At 39.8% G+C, this 14,448-nt stretch overlaps 1 protein-coding gene across 1 annotated transcript; it reads left to right on the top strand.

Moving 5' to 3' along the window:
* Positions 1 to 142: 142 nt before the first annotated feature.
* LOC114032960 (pleckstrin homology domain-containing family A member 2-like) lies at positions 143 to 13,221 on the top strand (the record flags this gene model as incomplete). The annotated part of the gene is made up of 5 exons (XM_027848407.1): positions 143 to 289; positions 1,397 to 1,465; positions 2,044 to 2,114; positions 12,577 to 12,640; positions 12,970 to 13,221. Coding segments are annotated over 5 exons (603 nt in total), but the record flags the coding sequence as incomplete, so codon positions are not given.
* Between the last annotated feature and the right edge of the window lie 1,227 nt (positions 13,222 to 14,448).

Below are 14,448 nucleotides of genomic sequence, written 5' to 3'. Positions count from 1 at the left end.
GTAGTAAGACAAAATATTGTTCTTATGGGGAAATCCAAATGTCTGGCAGGGCAGGAGAAGGGTAAAGAGGTTAAAGTAGAGAATAGGTCAGAGTTTGTGAGATGAGAAAAAGCTACTGACTCGTGGGGCTGTTCTCTTGTAGAATGGCGGGGATGGGACCGATGCAGGTGTGCAAGGCCACCATGCTATCCTCCGAAGGTCGCAGAGCTACATCCCTACTTCAGGCTGCCGAGCCCCAGCGGGGCCACCGCTCCTTAAAAGCGGCTATTGTGTGAAACAGGGAAATGTGGTAAGTGCCAACGTTGGACCTAGGGCCAATCTCTGGCATTCAAAGCCCTTCATTACCTAGCCCTTCCTAGGGCTTGCTCCCCAGTACATACTCTTCAATTCAATGATATGGGCCTCCTGGCCTTTCCATAAACAGGACATTCCTTCTCTTGGCTCCAGGCATTTTCTCTAGCTGTCCCCAATGTCTGGAATGCTTTGCCTCCTCCACTCTGACTACTGACCTCCATGGCTTCTGCTAAGCCCCAACTAAAATCCCACCTTCTACAGGAAGCCTTCCCTAATACCTTTTAATTCCAATACTTTCCCATTTATCCTGTATATAGTTTGCTTTGTAGATATTTCTTTGCTTGTTGTCTCCTCCATTAGATTGTAAATTCCTTAAGGGCAGGGACTATCTCTTGCCTAACACTTAGCACAATGCCTGACACTAGTAGGCACTTAATAAATGTTCATTGAATTGAATTGCTGGATTGTACAGACTTGTGGGGAGAGATAAAAATTATGCTAGGATGAGATGTCAACCTATTTAAAACTATTTCTTTACCCAAAATGTTCAGAGTATTAGGCCTACAATCTAAAAGGCCAATATCCCTTGGAAGATTAAGGATTCTTCTTTTTCCTTCTCTTCCCCATCTTCCTCCTCCTCCTCCTCACCCTCACATTTGTGTAGCCCTTTAAGGTTTATATCCACCATCTTGTTTTAGAGTCGAAACACTCCTGTGAGCTTGGCCATAATAATAGTAATTATAGTAACATTTATAATCTTATATTATGCATGTAATTATGATATTATATATAATTATTAGCTATCACAATAGCTAACATTGGTATAACCCATTAAGACTCAAGGCAAAATATATAATTTCATTTCATCCTCATGATGGCTTGCAAGTACTAGTATTATTTTCATTTTACATATTAGGAAACTGAGGCTCAGACAGGTATAAAGTGGCTTGCCTAAGGTTACAAAGCTAGTAAATGACAAGACTTGCTACTTCAAATATTACGCCATATAACATTGTTATCTTAGATCCTGTCACCCCAGGATGGGATAATATCCCTGGAGGGAGCTATATACAAAGAGACATCCATCTCTCTTCTGTTTCAGAGAAAGAACTGGAAACGTCGTTTCTTTACTCTTGATGATTTCTCCCTCTCCTACTTCAAGTGTGAACAGGTGAGTAGTGATAGCTCTGGGACCCAGCAACAGAATCCTTCAGCCTTTTGGGTACATTTGTACCTACATAAATTTATGGGTACATGGGTTACACTCACACCATCATCACAGACATAAATGTAGAGATTTGCCCCACTTTGTCAGGTGCCCCTCTAATGCACAGATTTCTATCCCTAGTCTCCTTTCCTTCTCAAAGTTACAAAGGGTGCATGTTTTGTTTGCTTTCTTCTCAAATTTCCCATCCGTGTAAGGAATTCATGTGCTCATAGGATTTAGAGCTGGAAAGAATTATAAAGATCATGTCCAACTTTTCCATTTAACAAATGAGAAAACTGAGGCGAGAGAGTGAAATGACTTGCTCCAGGTCACACAGGTCTGAATTCTAGCCATCTCTGAGGCCATATTCATGGTTGATTTTGCACTTTCTTGCTTTTCATCCTACATAGATTTGGAGATCTCTGCCACCAAATCAGAACAAATTCTGAGTGACCCTGTGTAAGGAAGGGGAGAAAGGTGTCAGTTTGTTCTTGGGTAGAGATAGATGGACTTACCCCACCTTACTCTGTCTCTCTTCCCAGGACAGAGAGCCTCTTCGAACCATCCTTCTGAAAGATGTACTCAAGACTCATGAGTGTCTGGTCAAATCTGGGTAACTATTAATTCTGCTTGATTCTTTGCTGTTGGAGGAGAATGGTGCAGATAGAAGCCAAATGATGAAGAGTGAGTGGGTGGTAAGGAAGTGGAGGTAGCAAAGTGTAGTCTATTCTTACTAATGTTTAACAGTGAAGAGCAAGAAAGTGAAAGTAAAAACGGCTGCTTGAAGAAATGTCAGGGTCAAGGGAAGGTTGGTTTGTTTTCTTGTTTTTGGTTTTTTTTTTTTCTGATGAGGGAAAAACACCTTAATGAATACCTGTCTAAACATTCCTTCTCAGTTGCCTTTGCTGGATCTTTATGCAGGTAGCTGGACACCCACTAATGTTGGGTGTCCCTTAAGACTCTGTCCTAAGTCATCTTTTCTTCTTCCTCCATACTCTTTCACTTGGTGATCTTATCAGCTCCCATGGATTCAATAATCTCCATGTAGAGGATTCTCAGATCTACTTCTCCAGCCCTAACCTCCCTACTAACCTCCACTCTCACACCTGCAACTGCCTATTTGACATATTTTTTTTATTAATTTATTTTGATTTATCAAAAATCATTTCCATAAGCTTTTGAGTTTAAAATTTTTCTCCCTCTCCCTTCCCACCTCCCCCCCCAAGATGGTGCACAATCTGATATAGTGCCTATTTGACATCTTGAAATGGATGTCTCATAGGCACCTCAAACTTACCTAAGCCCTCCCCTCTTCTTAACTTTCCTTTTACTGTTGAAGATACCATCATCCTCCCAATCACCCAGGCTTAAAACCTCGGTATAATCCTTGAATCCTCACTCTTCTAATCCATAACCAATCTGTTACAAATTCCTGTCAGTTCTACCTTCGAACATCTCTTCTGTATGTTCCCTTATCTCCTCTGACACTGACATCATCATAGTGCGAGCCCTCGTCACCTCCCAACCGGACTATTGCAATAGTCTCCTGTTGATCTCCCTGACTTGTGTCTATCCCCTCCTCCACTCAACTGTCAAAATGATATTCCTAAAGGAAAGGTCTGACCTATGGCTCCAAGAAGCTGTAGCAGCCATACCCAGTAAAATCTTCTCAGCAGACTGGCTAAACAGATTGAGGGTAACCAACAGGTCTCAAACCAGTTGGTGAGTTAGAGGGGTGTTTACTCCAAGCATGTGAAGACTTCTCCTGGCAAAATGGGAGGATGAGAATAATCTGTTCCAATGGCCATGAAGGAGGCTGAAGTAGGCACTGTGGAACACTTAGACCTTGGTCGGACATCAAAGACACCAAAGTCATCTATTATATCCCAGACCATCACCAGTCATCCTAACTTTTGTTTTGACACTAGACTTAGATGACTCTGGAAGAGGGAATGAGGTAGATGACTTTATGCAACTTTGCCTCACTTAAATCCAATTCATGCCAAAGTCAAGATATCACCCATGATGTCATTGGTCCCCTTCAAAAATGAAGAACCAACAACCACAACTTCCTAAAGTACAGTTCTGACCATGTCATCCTGTATTTGATAAACTCCAATAGCTCCCATCATTTCTAGGATCAAATATAAAATCCTCTGTTTGGCCTTTAAAAGCCCTAATAACCTGACCCCCTCCTATCTTTCCCATCTTCTTAGGCCTTACTGTTCTCCAAGCACTGTGTGATCCACTGACACTGGCCTCCTTGCCATTCCTCAAACAAGATACTCTGTCTCCCAATTCTGGGCATTTTCACTGACTGACTATTCCCCATGCCTGAAATTCTCTCCCTCCTCATTTCTGACTCCTGGCCACCCTCATTTCCTTCAAGTCCCCCTCAAATCCCACCTTCTACAAGAAGCCTTTCTCGATTCCCCTCAATTCCCCTAGGGCCTTCCCTCTAATGATTATCTTTATCTGCATATATTTTGTTTGTACATAGTTTGCATGTTTGTTGTCTTCTCATTCTATGAGCTTCTTGAGAGGAAAAATTGTTTTTTGTTTTTCTTTGTACCCCCTACTATTAGCATTGCGCCTGGCCCATAGCAGGCACTTAATACATGCTTGTTGACTGACTGAGTAAAGTGAGGTAACTCAAGGATTCCTGTTATATCCTAATCCAAGAAAAGTTGGCTTCTGTGGAGTAAAAGGGCTCAGAATCCAGAGAGGGTATGTTTTGGTGGGCACTATGCTGCCAGTACAATTAATTTCAATTCAACACACATTAAGTACCTACTGTGTGCAGAGTACCAAGCTAGGCAATAGGGGATTCTGGTACCATGGAAAGACCATTGGCTCTGAAGCCAAAGGACTTTGGTTAAAATCCCACCTTCTGACAATTACTACCTTTGTGACCTCAGACAAGTTACTTAAATTTCCCTTTGCCCTTTTTCCTTATCCAAAATATGAGGAAGTTGGATTAGATGGGGCTTTGCCATGTTTAGTAGCTAATAATGTACAATGTCTTCTTGTTATTCTTTGATCGTTTTCTGTTTTGTCTGAGTCTTCGTGACCCCATTTAGGATTTTCTTGGCAAAAAAGACTAAAGAGGTTTGCCATTTTCTTCTCCAGCTCATTTTACAAATGAGGAAACTGAGGCAGACAGGGTTAAGTGACTTGCCCAGGATCACAGAGCTACTAAGTGTCTGAGGCCAGATTTGAACTCAGGAAGATGAGTCTTCCTGACTCTGGGGCTGGTGCTCTATGCACTATGGTTACACTGTTTTTGTTAGATGTATTCACCCACCCCTGTCCAAAACCTTAGTGTTTGACTCTTTCCTGTCCTGAATACTTGTGTCTAATTGGTTATGGAGTCCTGTTATTCTAACTCTATAATATCTCTCTTTCCCTCCTATTGTCATAACCTCAGTGTAAGTTCTTAATACAACCCACATGGATGACTTCACTTGTAATACTTCCTTAATAGAGGGGGCCCCCTCGGCATCCTGGGTCATCTCCAGTTGTTCTGATTTATATCTGGCCACTGGACCCAGATGGCTCCGGAGGAGAAAGTGAGGCTGGTGACTTCGCCCCGCCCTCCCTCACTTAAATCTAATTCACTTGCACATCATGGCATCATCTTCCTGATGTCATGGTCCTCTTGGAGAATGAAGGACAAACAACGACAACAATAACAATAGAAGGGAATCTTCACTCTTCTATCTGCCCTTGCAATCCATCCTTTTCACATACATCAGACCTTTCTTCCTTATATAGTATTATTATCCCTCTGCTCAGAAATCTTCCCTTTCCCGCTCAGAAATTTTCAGCTACTCCCTAGATGGCACAGTGGGATAGAGGGCTGAGCCTGGTGTCAGGAAGATCTGAGTTCAAATCTAGCCTTAGACACTTAATAGTTGTGTGACCTTGGGCAAGTCACTTAATGTCTGTTTACCTCATCTGTAAAATGAGGATGATAAAGCAGGGTTGTTGTAAGATCAATTGAGATAATAATTATAAAGTGCTTAGCATAGGGCCTGGCATATAGTTTGCGCTATATAAAGGTTAGTTATTGTTGTTGTTACCAAGTTAAGTTTGCATTCATTAGCCTGGCATTTGAAGCCATTTACAATCTGGTACTACTTTACTTATGTAGACTTTACCTTTGCTTGTTTACTCTATTGCATTCACAAGGTATAGTGGAAACAGTGTTAGCTTTATGGCCAGATGACCTTGCTTTGGAATCCTGGTTCTGCCACTTACTATTTGTGTGAGTTCAAGCCAGTCGTGTCATCTCATCCTCCTCTTCTGTAAAATGAGGAATTCAGACTGGAGGACCTCTAAGGACCCTTCCAGCTCTAAATCTGTGATTCTAGCGACCTGAACACACCCTGTGCTTTCTAGCCTCCATGCTCTGTGTGGGCCCTGGGCCTATTCCACTTCCCACCTGTTGAACTCTTAGGTATCCTTTAATGCCCAACTCAGATGCCATCTTCTCCTTAAAGCTTCCCTTGTTCCCCCCAGTTTGTGACACCCTTTCCTCCTTTGGGGACCCAACATAATGTTTTGCTTCATACATATCATTGCCCCCAAAACATTAACTGCTCAACTTCTGTAGTCAAAAAACCTGCCGTACAGATGGCCTTTCCTAGGCATTAGTGTGATCCAGACATTAGTTTTTCTGTCTCTTTGCTGCCTTTTTCATTAGTTTTCTTTCCTCATCCTCATTTCCTCAGAGTCCTATACTTTGCAGTAATATACTACAGTAATATACAGAATCCTATACTTTGCAGGGCAACTCACAGATATTCCTTGTAAGTCATCCAAAGTGGAAAAAAGGATGAATCTGTCTATTCCCAGGATTGCATGTGGAGATGATTCCATTTTGTGCTGTGGGAGAAGATGAATTAATGTGGGGCCTTGCAGCTTAACCAGGAGTCCTATCATAAGCAATAGGACCTTGACACCTAATTTCCTAAAGGGGATAGGAGTGGGAGTGGGAGGTGGGGAGGAGAGATTATGATCCCGGTGATCAAGTAGGAATCTTGATTAGTCTGCAGCTGTTTGCAATCTACAGTATAATAGCCATACCTTGAGAGGTCAATGTAGCTGATAGACTGCTGTTGTGCAGGGATCCCTTTGTACAGGGTCACACCTTGAAAGAAAACATTGCATAGTCCAGGAAACTATAAAACAGCCACTGAGGCTAGTAAATTATGGCCTTACCAGGTGTGCACTGTATAAAGCCATTTCTGCAACAGCCTCAGAAGCTTCAGGCACAAAACATGACAAGTTAGGATAATTTGTAAGGAGCTCTAATTTGAAATTCCATAGCTGGGAATGCCTTGGTCCAAGAGTCAGTTTCAGCTTTGACCCAAAGGTCTTGATTCATTCCAGAATGGTGCTAGAGAGCCCAGAGTATTGGCTATGGCCTGGTCCTGGGTCATACCTAGTTATCTTGTTCCCTAGAAAGTCTGTGTCATTCTGGGAATACAAGGAATATAAGGGGCTACTTTAGAGAACCAGGCATGTGGTTCATCCCTTGGCTCTAAATCTTCCCTGGAGCACATCCAAATCAGCATCAGCCAGAATTAGCCAATTCCAGAAGTAGAATTAGAGAGATTATGTATTGACAAAGCAACCCTCACTGGGGTGTGAGATCCAGAGCTATTCTTAGGACAAATCACAGTGTGAATTCCTTTCTCCTCGACCTCATCCCCCAACATTTTTATTATGGTGTAACCTGCTTAAAAATGATGCAGAATGAGGTGGCCTATGTGTGCTGAGAATCTGCAGCAGAGGGAATAAGTACCCACATCAAGGAGACTACACATTTGGGGGGGTACCTGATTAAAGTGAAGAGCCTTGAAGGGAAAGATGTCAGAGAGGTACAACGTGTAGTGGGGGGGCGGGAGTGGGGGGTGTGTGTGTGTGTGTGTGTGTGTGTGTGTAAGGAGCCAAATCATTCTATAAGTGAATAAACATTTATTAATCACCTACTGTGTGCCAAGCACTATGCAAAATCCCTTACAAATATCTCATTTGATTCTCACAATAATCTTGTGAAGTGTAGGTGTTGTTATTATCCTCATTTTATAGTTGAGGACACTTTGCCTGTAGGAGGGTTTTAAATCAAAGAATCTTGGGGTTCTCACTTATGGGCTGATAGTGACTATGCAAGTTTCATTTGCTTAATATCTATTTGAGGAACTCTTGCCCATAGCTTACTCAATGAAGGACTTTACTCTAGAGATGGCTATAATCTTATGCTGTACCTCATGCCTGAAACATTCTTATTTCCTCATCAATTCCCAGGAACTGCCTTTAAGACCCAGATCCAATCCAATTTTCTCCACAAAATCTTCCCTAGCAACTTTAACCCACACTGATCTTGCCTTTCTCTTTTTTCTTTTTTCTTTTTTTTAAATTAAAAAAAAATTGGGGGGCAGCTAGGTGGTACAGTGGATCGAGCTCCGGCCTCAGAATCAGGAGGACTTGAGCTCAAATCCGACCTCAGACATTTGACACTTACTTGCTGTGTGACCCTGGGCAAGTCGCTTAACCTTGATTGCCTCATCAAAAAAAAAAAATTTGTTTCTAGTTCCAAATTTTGTCCTTCCCTCCACTCCCATTGAAAGGCAGGAAATATGATACCTGTTATATGTATAAAGTCATACAAAACATATTTCCACATAAGCTGTGTTGAAAAAAAATCAAGAAAAATAAAGAGGAAACAATATGCTTCAGTCTGCACTCAGAGTTCATCGGTTCTCTCTCTGGAGGTGAATAACATTTTTCATCATTAATCCTTTGGAATTGTCAGATCTCACTTTTTTTTCCTGAATTCTTAAAGCATTTAGCTTGTAACCCAGACTGTCCCACTTAGATTTACTCAGTTCAACAATTCAGATCAGTAAAGAGGGCTACTGGGCTTGGAATCAGATGACATGTGTTGGATACCAGCTCAGCTACTTACCAGCTATGAGATCCTGGGCAAGTAACTTCTCTGGGCTTCAGTTTCCTTAGTGTATGAAATGAGAAGGTTGTATTAGAAGACTTCTGAAGTCCCTTCGAGTTCTTAGTCTGTGATCCTATGAACCTATTTATTGATTGATTACCTTATAATTATTTAATTAATCTTATCTTACCAACTAGCCTATAAGTGTCCTGAGAGCCAAAGTTAAGTCTTTTTAACATAAATTTGGTGCAATAAATATTTCCTGAGTGCCTCTCATGTGTAGGCCACTGCGCTGACCTCTGAGGAACCAAGATATTACAAAACATATACAGCCCTCAAGGAGCTCACAATATCATGCTTCATAATTAGTTCAAATTGCTTCTTGGTAGGATTTGATTTGACTTGAACCAATGGGTGAAAATTGCAGAGAAGGAGATTTTGTCAATTCCCTATATATCTTGGATATTAATTTTTTTTTTTTTTGCTGCAAAGATTTTCCTCTAGTCACTGTTTCCCTTTTAATTCTAACTGCACTAATTTTATTTTGCAAAAATATCATCAAAGCTACCAATATTATATCTCCTTTGATCCTCCCTATCCCTTATTTAGTCAATAACTTTATGTATAAAAATTTTCCCAATGATTAGAGCTTTTCAATAGGTAAATGAACTGTTCCATCAATAATAGTGTACAAGAGGATATCAGACTACTTATTGGGAATGTTGTAGAGACTTCGTTTTGGGGAGTTTTTTTCTGTTTAGTTATTTTTTTGAACTAGGAATGTTCTGACTTTCTTCAGACTCTGAGATTTTAAACTGTAATGCCTCAAGACTTAGAACTTAGGAGTTAGTCCTCTCCTCCCTAAATGGAGACAGAGACTTTTTTCTCTTTGGTTTGCAGCCCATTTGATGGGATAAGCTCATATAAGCCCATCATCCTAATGTAATGAGCTGCATGAAGTGAAGATGGGTGAAAGAAGGCCTCATGCCTTCCTTTGCCTCTTCTTCAGATTTTTCTCACTTTCTCATTTGCCTAGCACAGTTGTTGAACTATAGCATAGTCATTAAGCACATTTTGTTGCTGTTAGTCATTTTTCAGTTGTGTCTGACTCTGTGACCCCATTTGAGGTTTTGGTTTTTTTTTTTGGCAAAGATACTGGAGTGGTTTTACCATTTTCTTTTCCAGCTCACTTTACAGATAATGAAACTGAGGCAAACAGGGTGAAGTGACTTGCTTAGAGTCATGAAGCTAAGAAGTGTTTGAGGTCAGATTTGAGCTCAGGAAGATGAATCCTCCTGACTCCAGGTCTTGTACTCTATCCACTGTACCACCTAGCTGCCCCTATTAAACCCATAGTTAGATGTTTAAGAAACAACATGTTGAATAACTGAATCAACGACACTGAAAGGGATTAGATATTTAAGAGAAAACAAGGCTGAATACAGGACGGTCTAGAGTTTTGCAGAGCTTTATTCTGAGGCAGGATGACTGAATTGTTGAGTTGAGGTGGGCGAGGGCTTAAATTGCATTGATATCCATACTAAGGATCATGAAGATGTGACAAGCTGTAGGAAGCAGAGGTGGATGAGAAGAGTGTAAATTACTTGGGTGTATAAGTTGAAAATTAATTAATTAATGGGTAGCCAAGAATCTCAAGGGAAATGGTGAAAAAAAGAGGGAAGGAAGGACACCTAGCACTATCAGATCTTAAACTGTACTACAAAGCAGCAGCTATCAAAACTTTTTAGAATTGATTAAAAAATTGGAAAGCTAATCAGTGGAACAGAGTAGGTAGGTACATAAGACCCAGAACAATCAAACACAGTAGCATAGCTTTTCATAAACCCAAGTATAACAACTATTGACACAGGATTTACTATTTGACAAACAACAATAACTCCTAACAAAGTTAGAAAGCAGTTTGACAGAAATTAGCTTTAGACTAGCATCTGTGGCTATATACCGCAGCAAGCTCCAAATGGATTCCTGACCTAGATACAGAAAGTCATGTTTCATTAAACAAATTAGAGGAGAATAGGGGGAAATGTTTTTCACAACTACGGAAACAGGAAAGTTCTTGACCAAAGTAGGGACAGAACGGATCAGAGGAAATCATATTAACAGCTTTGATGACATTTTTGCAAAATAAAATTAGTACAGTTAGAATTAGAAGGTAAACAGTGATTTTAAGGGAAATCTTTGCACACTCCTTTGCTTTAAAAAAAAAAAACAAACAACTTTGAAATTCAAGATAAATAGGGAACTGACATAAACATGTAAGACCAAGAACCATTTCCCAATAGATAAATGGTGGAGTGATATGAACAATCCATTCTCAAGAAATCCCAAAACCATATTGAAAATACTCCACATCACTAATAATAAGAGAAATGCAAATTAAAACGACTCTGAGGTTCCATTTCACACCAATCAGATTTGCAATGACGACTGAAAAGGAAGATTGAAATTGTAGAAGAGGCTGTGCAAGGATAAGTACACTTAAGTACTGTTGGTTCAATTGGTCTGTCCACAGTTAAAAGCAATTTGGAACTATACCTCAAAAATCACTAACTGTGCCTGCCCTTGACCTGGTAATACCATTACTAGACATACACTCCAAGTTGTTCCAAGACAAAGGGAAAGGGTAAATATGTACAAAAATATTTATAGTAGCACTTTTTGGTGTAGTATAGAATTGAAACTATGGGAATGCCCGTCAATGAGGGAATGGCTGAACAAGTTATAGTATACTAATGTAATAGTATATTATTACACTATAAGAAGGGAGATTCAGAGGAATCTGGGGAGACTTGTATGCACTAATAAAGAATGAAGTGAGAAGAACCAGATGAACAATTTATAAAGTGACTATAATATTTGAAAGGAAAAGAACTCTGAATGTTTGATGAATGCAATGACCACTCACAACTAGCAGAATGCTGATAAAGCTTGAGTCCTATCTTTTGTTAGAGGACTGTAGGCATAGAACACACCATACATTTTCAGACATGACTAATCCATGGTTGTTGGTTTTGGTTTTGGTTTTGGTTTTATTTTTGCTTTTTGTTTTTTGGTTTTTTTTTTTTTTGGTCTTGTTTTTGCTTCACCATAGTTGTTAAAAAAAAGAGAGAGAGAGAGGACTTTGGGGGATGGGAGACAATGAGGAATGAAGAGGGTGTTAATGAGAGATGCAAAAATAAAACAAAGAAAGGCACTTCTCTAAAATAGTTAAAAACTATACCAAAGAAGGCAGAAGGAAATTCAAAAGGGGACACAGAAAAACAGAGCCATGTTGGAAGTACTGGACTGTGAAATGTACAAAATCTGAAATGTACAAAAACCAAAACCAAACCATACATAGTAAAGTTTTGCAGTCAAATATTTTATTGTTGTTCAGGCATTTTGGTTGTGTCTAATTCTTTGTGACCGTATTTGGGGTTTTCTTGGCAAAGATACTAAGTGTCTGAGGCCAGATTTGAACTCAGGAAGATGAGTCTTCCTGACTCCAGGCCCAGCACATTATCCACTATGCCACCGAGCTACCCCTCAGTCAAATACACTGTCCTCTTTTTCTGTTCTTTGTATAAGGACATGTTCGTGTTGTTGATGTTTGTTAAATTCATATTTTTTTAAAAAATGAAATTTGAAGAAAAGTAAGAAAATTGTAGGTCCAGGGTAGTCTCAGGATGGTAAAGCTTGAGAGTCAATTCTCAAGAGCAAGGACTCTTAACCTGGGGTCCACTAACCCATTTGAGGGGAACTTGGGCAGAAAAAAAATTACATCTTTATTTTCACTAACCTGTCACTGAAATTTAGCATTTCCTTCATTTTTTAATGTAGACAACAATATGTAGGGGTCTTGAGGTTTCACCAGACTTACTAAAGCGTTCATGAACAAGAAAGGTTAAGAACCCTTGTTATTTAAAATCCTGATTGGTAGGGTAAAATGGTGTTTGAAATTTTTGTCTCAAGTATTTTTTAACATTCCATCTTTTCAAGAGATGGCTGATGGGAGATAATGATCACCAGGGTCATGAATATCCAAGAGAGAATCTAAGTCTTCTGTAGTTATTCCAGCATTTTTTTTGTTAAATTCTTTGTTCTCTGTCTTTATATCTAGAGAGCTCTTAATGAGAGACAACCTGTTTGAAATAATAACAAGCTCTCGGACCTTCTATATTCAGGTAAGATGTCATTTAGTAGTGTTTTAATGTCTTACGACTGTGAGTGAACAATTAATAAACCTCATTCTTTTCTCTGCTTTCTCTTTTTGAGTTCTAAGGGATCTAAACAGTAAATCTAGCACCTGACAGTTATTCTAAGTCCCATTATCTAACAGGATGTTTGCCCCAAACTTCCCAACCATACAAAAATAAAAACAGGCTGAGCCACTGTACTGGGGAATGTGAGTTTGTATTCAGCTGATGTCAGCCACTGGATTCTAGCTAAGCAGAGAAAAAGGAGAACTGGCCAGTGATTTCACTTCTCCTATCTGGTTTATTTTTAACCATAGCTCTGTATGTGGACGTTACATCTAAATGGAAGGGCAGAAGCCCAGAGTGCCCTGTTTCAGGGCCAGGTGCACAGCCCAGCTGCACAGAGAAAGCCATTGTCTGGGCACTTGCTGTTCAGCCAGGGGTTCCCCGTCTCCACCCACAGCATTGGCTCCTTCCCATCTCCTGCTACAGTCACAGGAGCTGCAAATTCCTGCCTGGCACTGGCCTTTGGAAAAACAGCCTTCTATCCAGGGCCTGTGCTTTCAGGCGTAAGCCTCCGACTACTGTTAGCCCATTGATCTCTAGTATGTGAGATCATGTGGCATAGTGGACATAGCCCTGGACTCAAACTCGGAAGACAGGAGGTCAGATTCTCTCCTCATTACATGTTATAACTGTGTGACTTAGAGCAAGTCACTTCATCTTTCTGAGCTATAGTTTCTATCTGTAAAATGGACATCATAATACTTGAGGAACCTTCCTCGTGAGGTTGTTGAAACTCAAATGGGATAATGTATATAAAGTGTTTTGTTCATCTTAAAGTGCTTTATCAATGCCAACAATTATTATTATGACCATTTCCCATACTGACAGAAATTATTGTGTATCTTTCACAATGGGGACAATTTTCCAATGCAGCATCTCTATGTGTGAATTTGGTTGTGTATTCTGGGACCTCAGAGCAAACTTTTCAAAGCCTCCCTTCCTCCATAGCCTGGCTCCCATCCCTTCTCTCCAAATGCCCTCATAAGACAAACTAGGGACCCACTCAACTTTCATTGGCACCCAGACGTTTCCAGGCCTGCTTTCATAGTAGGTACGATCATTGTTCTTTTCTACCTGCACAAAGCAGGCAGGTCAGGGACCCCGTAGGCTTTTCTTAGTGAGTTGAGCTAATTTAGTTATATGTATGTGTGTATGTGTGTATGTGTGTATGTATGTATATTTACACATATGTATGCATGTACATATGTATTTGCTGACTGAGAGAAAATCAGCAAGAGTTTTTTTTTCGTTTCAAAGAAGAAAAAGCACAGGGTGAAGGATGATGCAAAGAAATCAAATACCTTAAAAATGCTTGTTATTTAAGGCAAGAAGTGTGATAGCTACCTGTTCAATTCAAGAAACATTTATTTCACTTTAATTTTTAAAAACTTTTGTAAGCTTACTAATTATTTTTTTAAATTATTTTAAAGTTGTTTATATTTTAATTTATTTTCTTAAAGTTATTTTAAAAATTATTATTTGCTTCTTTGTGACCTCTTCAGAATGTAGTGATGCAACTCTGGGCAAGTCACTTAACCTCTCTCTACCTCAGTTTCCTCATTGGTAAAATAGGTCCTCACAGGACCATTGTAAGGATCAAATGAGATATGTAATATGCTTTGCAAACTTTAAAGCTTAAAGTAAACTTAACAAAATAAGGACAAACATCTTACATAAAGCCCTTAGTTTTATCAAGCAGAACCAAGCACATCAACAGAAAAAAACAAAAC

The sequence above is a fragment of the Vombatus ursinus genome, unplaced genomic scaffold (genome assembly GCF_900497805.2).
Source record: "Vombatus ursinus unplaced genomic scaffold, bare-nosed wombat genome assembly UNPS02006190.1, whole genome shotgun sequence".
Lineage (NCBI taxonomy): Eukaryota > Metazoa > Chordata > Mammalia > Diprotodontia > Vombatidae > Vombatus > Vombatus ursinus.
The sequence above is the reverse complement of the archived record's forward strand: the minus strand, read 5'-3'. Positions and strand labels throughout refer to the sequence as shown.